This window comes from Psittacula echo (assembly GCF_963264785.1).
Source record: "Psittacula echo genome assembly, chromosome: 4".
Classification (NCBI taxonomy): Eukaryota; Metazoa; Chordata; class Aves; order Psittaciformes; family Psittacidae; genus Psittacula; species Psittacula echo.
In genome coordinates, this window is record NC_137738.1 from 109,119,893 (window position 1) to 109,136,178 (window position 16,286).

A 16,286-nucleotide genomic window follows, 5' to 3' on the forward strand; every position below is an offset into this window, starting at 1 on the left:
ATGTTAAATAATGTTCATGCTAATTTTCAAGGCCAGATCAGACAGGGGTTGAAGCAACCTGGTTTAGTGGAAGGTGTCCCTGCCTGTGGCAGGGAGGTTGGATCTGGATGAGCCTTAAGGTCCCTTCCAACCCAAACCATTCTGTGATTTTATGATTCTGTGAAATAACTATAGAATAAAATCTACAGACTTTGAGCTGACCTAGAGAGAGAAAAAAGATGGTATAGATAGATAAAGCTATGTCTGTGGTGGGTTTTTAACACATTCTAAGTGACCAGGCATATATAATCTTCTCTTTATCACCTTATTTTTGTGATACGTTTCAGCATTTGATAACCACATTCTTCAAAATACAAAATGATGTGGAAAGAAATACCCAGGATTGTTAGTACTTCACAGTCTCTGTCCTTTTAAGAACCAGTATAGAAAAAGTTAATTCTGTTATGTAGTCTTAGCAGTTTTGTGGTTGGGGTGTACACTTATGGTGTACAAAAAGACAGCAAGACTTCTTTCCGTCTGAGTAAATGGCCTGTTTCTTTTCAATATTCTGATGTCCAGTTGGTGTATCTGCAACTAGTTGGTTATTAAAATTCCCAGAATGATTTATCCATAGTATATCACATGAGAACAAAGATATAACCCAAGACACCTAAAAATACAGTCTATAATATGTGGTGCCTTTAACTTTGGATTAGGACATTCAGATGTCCACAGAAATAACTGTAGATAAATAAAAAAGCTTTTCTAGTATTTTTATTTTTCTTACAATCATTTATCATTACTATGACTGGGATTTGTGGGGAGCAGCATTTCTTAAATCATGTAAGACACTGAACTGCTGACATGCTGATGTTCGTCTTCAAATTTCTCTTTATATTAGTCCCTTCTTTGTTTTTAAATGTGAAATAAAACCGAACAGTGATATTGCCTTAAATATCTCACAGACACGCATCAGTAGGAATATAGTGGTTTTGTGATGTCAAGGAAAGGGAGGGTCACTTATTACCTCCTTTTGTTGTTACCTGTGTTCCGGTACAGCAAATATGTCAAAGACGGTATGTCACATTCGTGGACAGAAATAGCTCTGCTTAGTCTCCATCCAGACAGGTGATAGCTTTTCCTTCCCAAACACCTGCAGCCCTTTCTCCTCCTTTTTTTTCTCAGTCTTTCCTCCCATCATTCATTCTTGCTTGTCTGAAAGCTCTGGAGGGTGCCTGGAGCTGACGTTAAGAGAGCTCTTAAAAGGAAGAGTAAAGTGGGCTCTTTCTCTCAAAATGCAGTGCTTTTGAAAAGGGCTGCCTACTACCAAGGTGCTGAGGGCAGGTTCCTGGATTTTAAGTGAACAGCCTGATAGTTATACATAGGTTTCATGGTCATTGTACTGTGCTTTGCTCCATTTTTTTCAATTGAAAGCAGGAGGGAGTGATGAAAACCAAAGACACGGTTGGATGGGTGAATTCCTAAAGTGGTTTTGAAATACCCAAAGTTTATTTTCTCACTCTTTCTTTCATGTAACTTGAACAGACAGAGAAAGGATGAACTGGAACAGAGAATGTCTGCTCTTCAAGAAAGCAGAAGAGAACTGATGGTGCAGCTTGAAGGGCTGATGAAACTGCTCAAAGTAAGCCACCTCCTGTCAGAAATGCAGCGCATCCTTCTTTTCCACAGGCCTGGAATTCACTGTTGCTGCTGTGAGATTCCTGCTTTGCTGTTGTATCATCATAAATACTTCATGAGGAATAGAAGGAATTTGCAAAGAGTCATTTCCATGCTCCCTCTGTGTGTTGGTGCAGATGGTTAATGGGTTTTCAGGTTCATATGCTGCTGCTTTAGTTAAAATATCAAGAACCTGTAAGATTTGGAAGGCTTTAGAGAAGTATTAGATTCATAATTAGCTGCATGCTGTTCTGGGTACCAGTCCAGTTCTTTCACCTTTAACTGGAAAATAGACTGGAAGCTGTAGTTGTGGCAGTACAGTATGCACCTTCCCAGTGGCGTGGTGTTGTGTTGTACCCGGTAATATCACACAAACCCTGCAATGTCTGTGGAGGTTTTTTGCTTTAGAGTATGGTGGTATTGTCTCTGATCTATAAAATATGTTGTTTGGATTTCTGATGAGTGTACATTATTTATACTTTATCGAGTCCTGCTAGAGTTGAGCTCACAGTTGATGACTATTGTCTGAAATACTATTGCATGTTTATTCTTTCCATTCTTTAAATTGCACAAGAGCCTCTATTAAGCGAACGGTAAAACATTGTCCTTACTCAAAGTGGTTTTGGTCTAAAACAAGATGCCACAAAGATGCTACAGGAAATGGGAAAGGTGGGCGAGGAATCACAGCAATGGCACTAGCAGGAGCAGCACATGGGTTTATGGATTAGCTGTAGACACATCCTGATAGTTAACATTTAGAGCTTGTCTGCACTTTAAAGTGATAATGAATTCACATCGTCTGTCAATCTAAAGTGCAGTCACTCTTCAGATTAGGCCTGTGTTCTGGAATAGGAATGTATATAAAAGAGGCTATTATCAAATACTCTTCAGAGGTGGCTGTTTTATTTAGTTTCCCTGTGCAGCTGAGCACATAGTATTAATATTTGGGAAGTAATTATTTTTTTAAGTCAGTGCTTCTACATGCTGTATTTGTTTCCTGTTCAGCCTGTTAATGTCTGTCTTAAATATTGAAGACAAAATATTGAAGACAATCACTTACTAAATTCGCCTTGATTTCTTAAGACCCTAAACCTGTTGAAGTAAGTTGAAGTGTGATACCTCTGAAAATGGGCATCCAAAACTGAATTACAGATTTAGGAAAGCATAAATGTTGTTCCATCAGAAACAGTTTGACTCTTTGTGGTTCAGGTGACCATAGTCTGAGGATTTGCCTCTTTATAACAAAATCCGTTTGGATGTCTGTTTTAACATGAGAACAAGCTCTAATGCAAGTTTTCTGTAGGCCCTATGATTCTCAAAGCACTTTCAAGCCTTCACAGACCAATTCTCCCCAACACGACCTGATGTCCATGCTCTCATCTCATTAGAGTGAGCAGCGTTCTGTCAGCTGTCCTAACTTTCTGCTCTTCTACGTCAAAAGCCCGGAAGGCTGGGTGGACTAGCTTTCTCAGATACACTACTCTGAACCTGTACAATGCACAGGCTAAAGAGCAACCTGCAGAGCTTTGCCCATGTGCTAGACAAGCCACAGCAGGCAGGTGGGCAGGCAGGCAGCACCTTGCCTTATCTGCCTGCTTGACCATCCTATTCTTATCTCCTAACTGCCCAAACTGTGTGTTTCCTCTCACCTGACTGGTTGGACTTGTGAACATGGCCTTGTGTGGAGCAGCAGAGGACACTGGTATCAGTAACACTAATGAGGAGAGCAAGGAGAATACTGCAGGACATTGCAGGGATAAAAAGCTTGAGTGGTAGGTATTGCAATTGGGGAGACACAGGAGGAAGGACAGAGGATTGCAGAAGAGGGAAGGGAATCATAACTGACTCACATTTGATAAACCAGTATTTTTAGGACCCATTCATTAAGTTGAGTCATGCAGTTCAATTATGAGCTTACAGAAACTTCAGTGACATCTTCTAGGCTGTGTTGTACCAAAGGTTAGTTTAGAAGCTGGCTTTTACTAGGCTTTTCCTTTCTATATCTAATATCTTTTAATTAACTCCCCCAGTTCCCAAAATTGTTTAAACACTGTAAGGGCAAATAAGACTGGATATAAGAAAAAATTTCTTCCCATGAAGATGGTGGAGTGGGGATGGAGGCTGTGCTATCTCCATCCTTGGAGTTTTTTCAAGACCCAACTGAACAGTGCTCTAAACAACCTGCTCTGAGATTAAGTTGACCCTGTTCTGAGTAGGAGGCTGAACTAGAGACCTCCTGAAGTCCCTTAAAACCTGAATTATCCACTGAGCCTGTGACTATTGTAATTATTTGATTCTACATGTTGCATAATATGGCTCTTTGCATTTTCTCTGAAGAGCTTTCTATGGAGCCTGGCAGTTTCTTTTTGATTAAAGACTTTTCCAGAAAGACATCTGCTCTCGAACTGGAGAAATAAAAAAAATGGAAAATTCACTGCCAATGCAAATTTTCTTGCACAGTTAAAAATTTATGCCTCATTTCTAGTTTTAATGTATTTAACTTCAGTTTATACCCGTTGGCTTTGGTATATGTGGTTCTCCCTCTATTAAATTAAGGAGTACTTTAGCACCCCTGGTTTTTAATATGCAGATATTATTCAACTCAGTAAAGGCCCTCCTCATCTTGATTTTTGAATCAGTTAAACAGGTAGAACCCTGCTGAGCTTCTCCAAATACTGTACTCCAGTCTTTTTTTATGGTTGATTTCTTTGCCTTCTCCAGATCTTTAATACTATTTTTAAAATTGAGAAAAACAAACTCTAAGTTGAATTCTTCTCTGAACCTTAGCAACACTACACAGAGAGTTCCATGAGGAGTTTTCACTATTCTCCATCATTGTTTTCCTTCTTGTGCCTTTCTGCACCAGTGAGTGCTTTTTGAAAGCTGCCAGTCGTCCAGATCTTACTTTGTAAGAGCTGCAAAAGATCTGTAAATAAATCACTGCAAAGTGCTTTATTTTGTCATCTAGTGGTAACTGGCTAATGAGAATGTAATGGGTAAATCCTCTCCTATGAAAATATATTGCATCTGTACAGGTCCTTTAGAAGCCAAACTTGTAATACATTCAAATAGCAAAACCAGATTTATTTGGCAAGACCTCCTTTCCGTGAAGTTATAATGCTTCATATATTACTTATTAGTTGAGTCTTGTATCAGCGTTTCTGGTACATTGAATAAATCAATGACAGGGTAAGATCTTTGTGCTTATTTAAGTAAGTTGTTTTACATCTCATTTTGACAATCAGTGCAACAAAGCACATTCCAGCCCTGGGTATTCCAAGATGTATTAAAAATTACCTTCTCTGGACTACGTAACTTCTCATGTAATTATTTGAAGAATCCCAGCCGCATCCTCCCCAGGCCTGCTGATCTAAAAATAGGATTTCTAGTAGATACTTTTGAACACCTTTTCTCATTATTAGTGGAAAGTACTTCACTGTTTGCTGATAGAAACTACAAGGGGAAAGTACTATTAGTCAAATACAAAACAGAAATACTGACACTTCTTCCCATATTGAGAAGTTTACCCTGACTGACAAGAAGAAGTATGCACCCTCTTGGGCTTTGTTTTGTTTCTGATATTTGTGTTAATTTCAAATTCTCCTTTTTGGTGATTTTAGCCCTGCCAGAGATTATTTTTTTCTCACAAGATTTTAGCTTCTGTCATCATGTGGTGCACTTGAAAAATTTTCATTTATGATTTACATCAGCTGTTCAGCTTTTATGGTTTTTTCCATTTTCTTATGGAGTATTTTTTACATTTTTAATGCTGTCTTCATTTCACAATTTAGAACTGGTTTCATATTACCTAACTTTGGTTATCTGAAATTGTGGTAACTCAGCTCCCTCTTCCTATGTTGGAAGAACATAGTTGTTCTCTGAAGCTGCATCCGTTTTTCACACAGCAAGTCATGCTGTGATAGCTGACTTAGAGCAGAGAAAGGCCCTTGACTATTTTGGTTGCTAGTGCCCCAGGGTTGTTCAAAGCCCCGTCCAACCTGGTCTTGAACACTGCCAGGGATGGGGCAGCCACAGCATCTCTGGGCAACCTGGGTCAGGGCCTCACCACCCTCACAGGGAACAACTTCCTAAGATCTCATCTCAATCTCCCATCTGTCAATTTAAAGCCATTCCCCCTTGTCCTGTTCCTACAGGCCCTTGTCAAAAGCCCCTCTCCAGTTTTCTTGTCAGCCCCTTTAAGGCACTGGAAGCTGCTCTAAGGTCTCCCCGGAGCCTTCTCTTCTCCGGGCTGAACAAGCCCAGCTCTCTCAGCCTGTCTCCATAGCAGAGGTGCTCCAGCCCTTGGAGAATCTTTGTGACCTTCTCTGGACTTGCTCCAACAGCTCCATGTCCATCTTGTGGTGTTGTCCCAGAGCTGGATGCAGGACTGCTGTGGGGGTTCTCAGCAGAGCAGAGCAGAGGGGGAGAATCCCCTCCCTTGACCTGCTGGTCACACTGCTGTTGATGCAGCCCGGGACACGGTTGGTTTCTGAGCTCAAGCGCACACTGCTGGGTCATGGTGAGCTTCTCATCAACCCCCCCAAGTCCTTCTCTTCAGGGCTGCTCTCAATCCAGTCTACACCTAGCCTGTATTTTGCAAGTTCTGGTTGTTCACCATTAACTGCTGTTATTGGTATCTTCTGCTGTGTCTTCCTGTGCACTTACGAGACTCCGGCTGTGTCTATCTGGGTGAGATCATTAGTGCCAGACAGCATTCCTTGGAGAGGCCCTCACCTACCTGCTCTGTTGCTGGTGTGGTCACTGACATGCCCTTGGATCAGAGCTACCAACGCTTTCCCAAACCATCTGCAACCACCACCCAGGGGTGGTGACATGCCCGGAGCCATTCCTGGGGGTCAGTTTGAATAAGGCCACCCTGGTTGGGTGATAAGGTGTTTTAATAGCACAGACATGTGCAAATCATACTGGAGAACAGTTGCAGGGTTTAGTTTAATACTATAGCCTCTGAATCTGCAGGGCTGGTGCAGTAGCTGCTGCAGGGCTCCCCGTTGGCTGCCAACCTTGTGTCCTCTAGCCACTCCAGCCAGCCTTTGGTTCAGCAGATAGCCCTTTGCATGCAAGAGGCATTCTGTCCATCTGAGACAAACAGTACCTGTCAGTACTGTCATCAGCAATTTTCTCCCACTATTTTTTATCTCCTTTCCTCGTCCTGGCTGTTGGGTTAGCTTTCCCTTTTTTCCTGAAGCCTTCTGTAATCACCTAGTGCCATTAGCTGGCCCTCTTCTAATGAGTAGTCTGCAGTGGTGAGTGTCTGCCTTCTTGCAGGGCTTTTGCTTTCAGCTACATAGATATTCAGCAGGCATATCCCATTTCACTTTTTCCATTTCCTCAATGGTAATTTCCTCACTAGCTGATTTGATGATTTATCTAATAACTCCTTAGTTCTTCTAGCAAAGGTTCATGCCTCTTGAGGTATTTTTTTCACATCTGTAGTTAATGCTAGAGCCTCATTTTTCAAACTAACAACTTTTTTGTAGAGTGGAGATCATTTAAGATCTTTTTGCTGACCTAGCTCACCATCTGGTCCTGCTAGTCCCAGTGCTGATAGGAGGAACAACTGGAAACATGTGGGAGTGTGGGGAGGACAGCACTGGCCTCCAGTGTTGATGTTGATCCATGCTTGAGTGAAGCCATACCACACATCTGCTACAGCAGAGTCTAAATACACACCTGAGAGAACTCCAGGTCTTAGGAAAAAAAGAAAAAGCCAAAAGCATCTGCTCAGAAATGTGGAATTCTCTGCAGTCGATCCCAAATACCTCTATAGTGCCCACAATGCACAGTTGGGGAAACATCTTTTAGTACAGTGGTGAGAAGAAGCTGCTCTAAATTAAAGGCAGGTTCTGGTTATCCTGCTCAGATGGGAAATAGGTGAGGAAAGGTGGATAAGTCAGTTCATGGATGCCAAGGCCAGAAGGAGCTTTTATTCTGTGAAACTTTTCATTCCATAACCTGAATATCTGAGGAGACATGCTTACCAGTGGTCCTGCTGCCCCTGCACTGGCAGTCTGTGCAAAGCCGCTGTCAGAGGGAACAACGCTTGTTACCCTGAAAAAGCTGTAACTGCTATTTCTGCGTAGACGAGAGTCATCAAAACCATGCTGCCAGCCTTTCTTTTAATGCACAGTGCTGCTGCCCGCACCACAACAGCCGTGCTTCTCCATACAACCAAGCCTGCAAGACATGAGCCCTCAGGGCTCATAATGGTGGTTATATCTATGAAGAGAAAATCTATGAAAACTTCTGAATTGTGAAAGAAACTCTTGACTATGTGATATTTTGCTCATTCCAAGGAACAGTCATATAGTTGAAATGGCTGTGACTCCACTGTCCCAGAAGAATCACAGTGTATGTTGATTCAAAAGTGGAGAAATTCATTCATATTTCACCTTTTTTCATCTTTCAAATTAGTAGCGATCCATGCTGACAAATGTTGCATTGCAACAATGGGATTGTTTTCTCTGCATCTTTTTCCTTGCATTTTTAGTGCTTTTGCTGCCCAGTTTCTTCCCTCCCATTCCAGACCTGGCTGCCTCCAGCTCGCTGATTCACCAGTGTGAATCCCATCTGCAGAGGTTGTGGTATGCCCAGTGGTAACAGGCCCTCTCTGACCAAAAAGGTGATATTGTGCCTCTCAGGCTAGAACAGTTTGGGTCTCTGTGATGGCAGATTTGGGCACACAGGGAACTGAATGCCATGCAGCAGTTGTGCACTCCAGGTGGTATTTCTAGGTGTTAGAGGATGGTGGACTATATTTCTGGCCTTGAGAACAGCTAGAGAGGCAGTTCTGAGTACAAGGTAGGAAGAGAAGCCAGTAAAGGTCCTATGTAAAGGAAATACATATGTTAGATAGCCTGTCCTATATCCAAGATATCCATGCTGTCATATCCATCCCGTGTATTCCACTTTTGCGGACACTGAAGTCCATTTGAGATAAGAGTCTTCTTTTGAGCACGGAATAAATGACATCTTTGCTTTCCCACCACAGCTGTTGCGTCTAATGCCCTTGTTCCCTTTCATGCCTGCAGATGTTTCTACAACTTGCCATGTACTCTTTTTCCATTGGGTCTGTTGTGTATTTTGTGTGTATATGTTTCCTTTTCATATGTTAATTAATCTATCCTGTTTCTCTCTTCACCTTTTTCTTTTGCCAACATTTATAGGAAGAAGAGCAAAAGCAGGCAGTAAGTTGACTTCACTTTGTAGGTGACCTAACTCTTTTTTTTTTCTTTCTGCATGAAACCAATTTTCTGTTAATTGGATTGTATGCAAATAATCCATGGGAATGGGGGGTCTTTCTCATTTGTAAATTTGAAAGCAACCTTCATCAGTTTCCAGTAGAGCATGTTTTTATATATGTCCTTAAAGTTACTCCTGTCTCCCTTTCAAATTAAGTTTATTGCCATGGGTACACAACTGGTGGCTGTATTCATTAGTTTTTTTATAGAACTGTGCATGACCATCCAGGGTTGAAAATACGGATTCTCAGCTGGCTTCATAATTTATCTTGTTGGAGATTCTTTGGAGTAATTTACATGCTAAAAAATGCTTTCTTGTCTCTTCAGGAATCCTTTAATTTGCCTTCTTGCCACATACAAGTCCATGCATGAAAACTAATTAATGACTTAATAATATTCTGGGCATGGATCCATATCATTCAATCTTGATATAGTCTCCTTGAATTAGTCCCAGTATGCTCATTGTAAACAGGACAAGTAAACTAATAAGAGATAAGAATGCATTTGCTTTGTTACGGATTTTCATTTTCTCTGCCTGCCTGTTACAATCCGAATCCTGTGTCGATTTCGGAATCCACTCCAGAGGGAGCCCTTTTGCTTTTCTCAAAAATAGACAGATGTTCAATATCTTCTCTCCAGCAGAACAAATTTTCAGCATTTTCAAATGTGGTTTTCTTTATACACAAAGATTTAATGAAGATTAATCCCGTGTTTCTCATTGTTGGGGGTTTTATACATGTTGTGCATCAGATACTCGAATTAGATATTGGATATATGAATTGGAAATTCTAGTGAGTTACTTTTTATAAGGAACTATATATTTTTGGGTAGCTTCTATTGCTGAAACACTTCAGGTCTACATGTGCTGAAATTGGCTTTTGGTGACTCCCAGATGGCCTTTTGTTAAAGTCCTGTCATCAGTTTAACAAGAAGATGGTGGTAAGTGTGTATCTTCTCTTGGAGCCCATCTCATCTTTAGTTTATCCTGCCAGTGAAGTTTGCTGAGGCACCTTATTTCTTTGGCTTAATGAAGGGACCAGATTGCAGCACATGGCAGCGATCTTCAAGGAATTTCCTGGAGGACGGAAAACAACCAAGACACCACCATCCGTGTCTTCCAACTTCTAAGTGTGCAAGTGGAATGCTGTATCATATGTCATTCTTTTACCCAGCATCATTGATAGGAATAACCATCTGCATGGAAATGCAACATTATATTAGCTCATTTTTCCTGTGTTGTTCATCTGGATTATGGAAATAGAAAAAGAGTAAATATGAGATCAAAGGAAGAATTTGCCCAGTTTTACCTCCTTCTTTCCCCGGAACATTATGTTCGTAGGAGGATAAGAGAGCAAAGACTGCTAAAATAATGTCAACATAGTGACATTCTGTCCAGTCCTATTCTGTTGGAATCAATGACAAATGAACCAAAAGGGTTTGAAACTCAAGAATGCAGGTTTTGACCAACCAAAGGACACATTGTTGGTCTGTAGGAATTGAAACTTTACATACTTACATTTGTATGGACTGAAGTAGCTTGAAGTGGACTTGGAGCATGGATTTGAAGTAGCTTGGAATGCCCTACTCCAAACTATAAAGGTGCAGCCTGAAATAGCTGGAAATCCCAGGATACAATGCACCACTTGGCTGAGAAACACAGGGAAATCACAGAATAACTGAGGTGAAAAGGCAGCTCTAGAGATCATCTAGTCCATCCCCTATGCTCAGAGCAGAGTCAGCTAGAGCAGGCCGCTCAGGAATTTGTTCCATCATGTTTTGAGTACCTCCAAAGATGGAGATTCCACAACCTTTCAGAGCAGCTGTTCTGTCTAGTATGTCAGTGCCCTCGCCATAAGACAGTTTTTTCTTTATTTCCTATATTTTCATTTATGTCTGTAGTTCTGTTCCATTGCCTCTGGTCCTTTCAGTGGATATCACTGAGAAGGGTCTAGCTCTCTTTTTTTTCCTTTCTTCCATTAGGGATTTGCATGTGTTGATAAGATCCCTCTGAGCTTTCTCTTCTTGCAGCTAAACAGTCCAGCTCCTTCAACCTCTCCTCATATGGCAGATACACTGGTTTCTTAATCATCTTTTTTGGCTCTTCCTTGGACTTGCCTAAGTCTTGCTCCAAAACTTTCTTGCACTGGGTTGTCCAGAACTGGATGCAAGACTCTGGATGCAGCATCACCAGTGCTGAGTTTTGGAGAAAGATCACATCCCTCAGCCTGCTTCCAACACTCTTCCCAGTGCAGCCCATGATGCTGTTGGCTTTCTTTGCTGAAAGGGTGCATTGCTGTCTCGTGTTCAGCTTCCCTGCAGGACCCCATCTTTTTCTGCCAACCTGTTTTCCAGCCTGTCAGCCCCCAGAGTGCACTCGATGCGCAGTTATTCCTTCCAGAAACTTGACTTTACACCCCTTGTTGAACTTGATGAGGTCCCTATCTGCCCATTTCTCCAGTGTTTCAAGGTTCCTCTGAATGGCAGCACAACCATCTGGTATATCATCCACTCTTCCCAGTTTTGCATTGTCTGCAAACTTGTTGAGGGTGCATGCTGTTCTCTCATCTAGGCCTTTACTGAAGAAATCAAACGGTACTGGCTGTAGTATCAAACCTTGAGGTACACCACTGGTAACTGGCCTCCATCTGGACTTGATGTGACTAATAACAACCCTACACATCACACATTGTATTGTTGTGTCTGCACTGTTCTGGAGGGTAATGGCATATCTCTGGCTTGAAGACCAGAAGAACTTATTGGACCATACACTGGCTTCAAAATGTCTTCAGGACCTTATAATACTCGAATAAGAGAAATACTTGAATAAGGGGCTGAAGATCTGTGAGAGCGTGGGTTGAAGAAACACAGCCAACTGAAGAACTTTAAAATTATCAAACATCCCAGTGTCCTTTAGAACCTCTACCAGTTCTGGTGACTCCAGAGACACATCTTCCCTCCGCATGTGTTTAAAACCCTGCAGTAGCTAGGAAAAGGTACCAATCTTCTATGTGCTCAGCCAGCCCTATCCTTGTGTCCACAGGCATACATCTTGGAAAAAGAAGCTAGCGGAGAAAAGTCTGGTCTGGTTAGTACCTAACAAAGGTCTGCAGCCTAGTCCAGAAACAGCAGGACCATGTATGAGGGAAAACATGGAGCACCATCTAGATTCTGTGGAAGAGAAAGCCCAAGTGTCTTAGTGATCTGAAGTGATGATCCTCTCAACCCATATGAGATGGATTGATCATATGGTGGCAACATGAGTTTACATGAAGGTTTAAGGTAAATAGTAGACAGAATAATGATCACTGTTTCAGGACTGACAGCACATAAAAGCAGTAACATCAGCATCCTTTTTAAGAATCTCTGATTTCCCTTCACTGCTAAGCCTGACACCCCCTTCTGCCTTCTCCATATTGCTAGTAAGATTTACAGAGATTGGTGGAAGAGGATCAGCTTTCTTGACCATGTTCAAGCAAAAAAGTCTTCCTGAACAGAAAGCTATTTTGTTCATTCTGCATTTATGTGAAACATCATACGCTGTATTCCAGGGGCTGAAGGTGTCCAGGTTATTGGGGCCATTTTGAATGGCTTGGCTGTCACCATGAGCCAGCATTCCACCTCATTCAGCAAGACACTTAACCTGGTTTGTTCATGTATCTGCAGCCAGAGTGATAGCGTGTCTAAGCATTGAGTGGAGATCTTTGCTGCTCCTGAGAGGCTAATAAGAAGTCACTTGGCTGCTGAGGTTGCAACCAAGTGCCTAAGGAAAACTGTGATAACTGACTTTAATCTCCAGCAACAGACTAAGTGAGCACAGTGGGATCTGAGAGACCAAACTCCAGTCACAAAAATGTTCTCAGAAGGCCCAGAAGCTCTGTGTCTCTTGGCCAGTCTTGGTCAGAAAATCATGGCAAGCTATAAGGAGTTTGTGTCAGGAGAGAGCCACTATTTCTGATCCTGATATCTGAAGAAAGCCCAATAACTTCCATGTTGCATGTTCAGAGTTGATCTCCTGTCAAGATTTTGAAAATTTCTGCCTTTCCCATGCAGGACTGCCCCTTGGAATCAGTGGCCCCAGTCCTGGTCATACCCTTGAGGAACAGTGCATTGTGTACAGATATTATTCCAGTAATGGAGTACGAAGCCACATGGTATTCATAGTTCACCACACTATTCTCTACTACTGCTAAAACTGTTGTGTCCCAGCTAATAAAGATCTTTGCCAGCGTAGATCTTAATTTACAACAGGATCGTTTTCATGTCACAGCTGGTGAGAGGCTTGAATAATCTGCTAAATATTAAAACCTCTTTGTTTTATAGTCCAATGAACAGGCATTGGAGCTGTGCTGTTCAATATTGAGAAAAACGTTAAAGGAATTCAGAAAGATGTACATCACATGTATGGTGTCTTTGGCGTGTAGAACAATTCATACAACAAATCCAGAGGAGAGTCAAGCGCTCGTACTCCAGCACAAGAGAACTTCTCTAATGCCGAACAGGCACAGGAATGACTTCACAGCAGAGGAGCTCACATGGGAGTGTTTAAACACTGGAATGGAAATCTTTTCCTTTCAGAAGATGGTGGGAACCATATGACACAGCAAAGCAGATTGGGCTCATGAATTTTGAGGTTATGTTGCCAGTCAGAAAAAGTGGACACGCTCTCACCCAACAGTCCTCATGAAGTCATGGAAATCGTGGGAAGGTTGTTCCTTAACCCCATGGAGAGGAGTCATGAGTTCTCACTTTCTTCCCATCATTCAGATTCAGAGTATAGAGATGATAGATACCTTTCTGTCAGCTTGAGAAGTGCAAGGGCAGCAGTGCACGTTCCTTCATTGAGGTGAACCTCCTTAACCAACAGCTTTAGCAAAGCGGAGCCTAGACAAGAAGCTAGGGTGATACCTATACCCTTTCCCAAGAGATGTAGAAACCTGTTAGTGGGAAATTCCTAGCCTTGAAGAGCTCTGTAACAATTGAAGAAGTCTCATCATGTAGATATCCAAATCTCAGACTGCTGTTCAGTTCTGCATCCATTTTTGCATCAGCCAAAGGTCCTGTGCACCTTTCAGAGTGGATCACTGATGCTGTCTGGGTGACTCCTGCCATCACATCCTGATGCATTTTAATGAAACTATGAAGAATTCCTCCTAATGCTTCAACACTGGAAGTCAGCTTCTTACACTGCGTGGCCTCATTCATCTGCAGGGTGTGCCTTTGTCTCTGGGGATGATTAGCAGGCTCTCAGCATTGATGGGTTATGTCTGCCAGCTGTGTAGCTAATAAGACCCAACTTGCTTGGATGACATTCATTTTTACTTGTAGCTGAAAAACTTTTCTGAAGTGAGTAGAAGACCACCTTCTGGATGGTAGGATTGAATAGCCTGAGTAGCATAATGTAGAATAAGACTAAACTGCCTATTCAGGATTAATTTAAGGAAAGAACCAAATCAGGTTGCCTATTCTTGCAGTCTTAGATACTGTAAATTATCTTGTACTAGTGCCAGAAATACTCCTGCCTATGGTCCAACTCACTAATATAGGAAGGCATAGTTTTAGAATAAGCTTTGAGTTGGTGCCTCCACAAAAAGAGTCATACTCATGGGCTTCCTGCAGGATATCAAACCTAGAAAATCTCATGAGAGAGCCACTTAGATGTTAGAGATTTAAAGTCATGTAGGGAAACAGGCCTTTGTACTTACCGAGTATATCTGTCAGTAGACATTTTGGAAAGGAAGGCTGGGTCTGTGCTGATATAAGATATTGGAGGTGAAGATCTTACCCTGCTTTTTATAGTTGGCAGCACTGCCCCTAGCAGATGACTTTTTTCGGATATGAGGAGGAAGGTTTGGCAGGGAATAGCCATGGATACATGTCAGGATTGCTTCTTTTGGAAGTCTGTTTGCTCTGATGGATTTCACTCTTCTTTGGTGGTTGAGTGTCAGGTAAGAGACGAATCCCAGAATCATGAGGTGGTGCTTCCTATTGCAGTGGCATAGAAGTGTAGACCGAGGCATGGAGCTGATGTCTGCAGAAGACCTGGTTTCTGTCTGCAGAGAAAGAAAACCCCTCTCCCCACATCAGTGGAGTGTTAGTGAGTTCTCCAGGCTCACACTGCCCTCCCCTGCACGTTTTGCCATCTGTGTTGAGCTCGGCAGGCAGAGCTAAGCGGATTGAGCGTGGCTCAGTCAGCAGCAGAGCAAAGTAGATTGCTGCTTTTCTTTCTGATGCTGTGTCTAGCAGATAATGGAGGCCAAACACTGTGGAAGTCTGTCAGAGCCTTCCCGAATAAACACAGAGCAGCAGTGGCTGGGTCTGGTGGCTTCACTTAAACCTGCTGCTGCAGGGGAGCAATGGAGAGGTGCAAGAGCCTTTCCTGATGCTTGTCCGGGGACTGGGTGGCCTGGTGGTGTCCACCCAGGGGGATTTAGTCATCCTGTCCCATGTCAGAGAGCACACAAACAGCACAAGGGAGCACATGCTGTCAAATGAACTGAAACAGTAGAGAGCACTTACGTGTTTTTAATCCTGAACTGTACTAAACAGAGATATTTTCCAAAACTGCAGTTGAGAAGGTTGTCAGGGAGGAGTGTGGTTTTTCCTGTGCTCTCACTGTCCCACAAAGAGGTAACTGCCATAAGGCAGGATGGTTTCTGCAGAGTCCCACTCCATTCATGCCTTCCCTGAATCACATTCCTCTGTACTTAATCATGTTTTGGATTGCACAGCTAGAAACAGGCAGGAGTTTGTTCAGTTTCTTGTCTTCCAAGTCCTGCCTTCACTGAGAAAGACGTGTGCCAAGTTCCAACTTTTAAGCTGCTTCCATTTTTAACAAAGCTCTGTGCAAAAGCATTGCGGCCACACTTGCTTTGGACTTGGGGGGAAAATGCACTTATCAGTTTTAATGTACTTCAAAACCAGCTGAAGGGGTTGGGTTTATTTTTTAAACAGACCCTTGGTCAAGGAGCTGCCCAGCATGAAAATTTTTCAGTTTTTATCTTCTAGAGGTTTCTGTTTGTTGGATGCTTTTTTGTTTTAATGTGTGTTATTTGTGTAAAGAGGATCAGAAATGAAGCGGTGTCAGAGCATTTACAGCAGGATGTGCAGTACTTGCAGCAATTCCTATAGATCTGTTGTGGGTGGTTATAAGGAAAGTCAAAGCTTAGTTGTGTGTCGCGTGTGCTCAGAGGGCTCCAGGAGCCCCGAGAGCTCAATTCTGTATTCAGTGTATTCTCCCCCTCTTTATGATGTCCCATTTTGATAATAATAAATTTGAAACACAGCGGCTGTAGGAGAGCAGTGTCCTGTCTTGGAAAAGGCACGGCTGCACCCCTGGACATGGCAGCTCTGCTGTCTGCTGACCGTGCTGGC

General features: G+C 42.4%; 1 protein-coding gene across 1 annotated transcript in view; it reads left to right on the forward strand.

The window, feature by feature from the left end:
- DTNB (dystrobrevin beta) overlaps window positions 1–16,286 on the forward strand; it is a gene marked incomplete at its 3' end in the record, with an annotated part of 198,487 nt that overhangs the window by 133,291 nt on the left and 48,910 nt on the right. Inside the window, exons 16-17 of the mRNA XM_080615962.1 lie at window positions 1,525–1,621; window positions 8,841–8,861. Coding sequence (XP_080472088.1) covers window positions 1,525–1,621; window positions 8,841–8,861 — 118 coding nt within the window. The remainder of the gene's footprint in view (window positions 1–1,524; window positions 1,622–8,840; window positions 8,862–16,286) is intronic.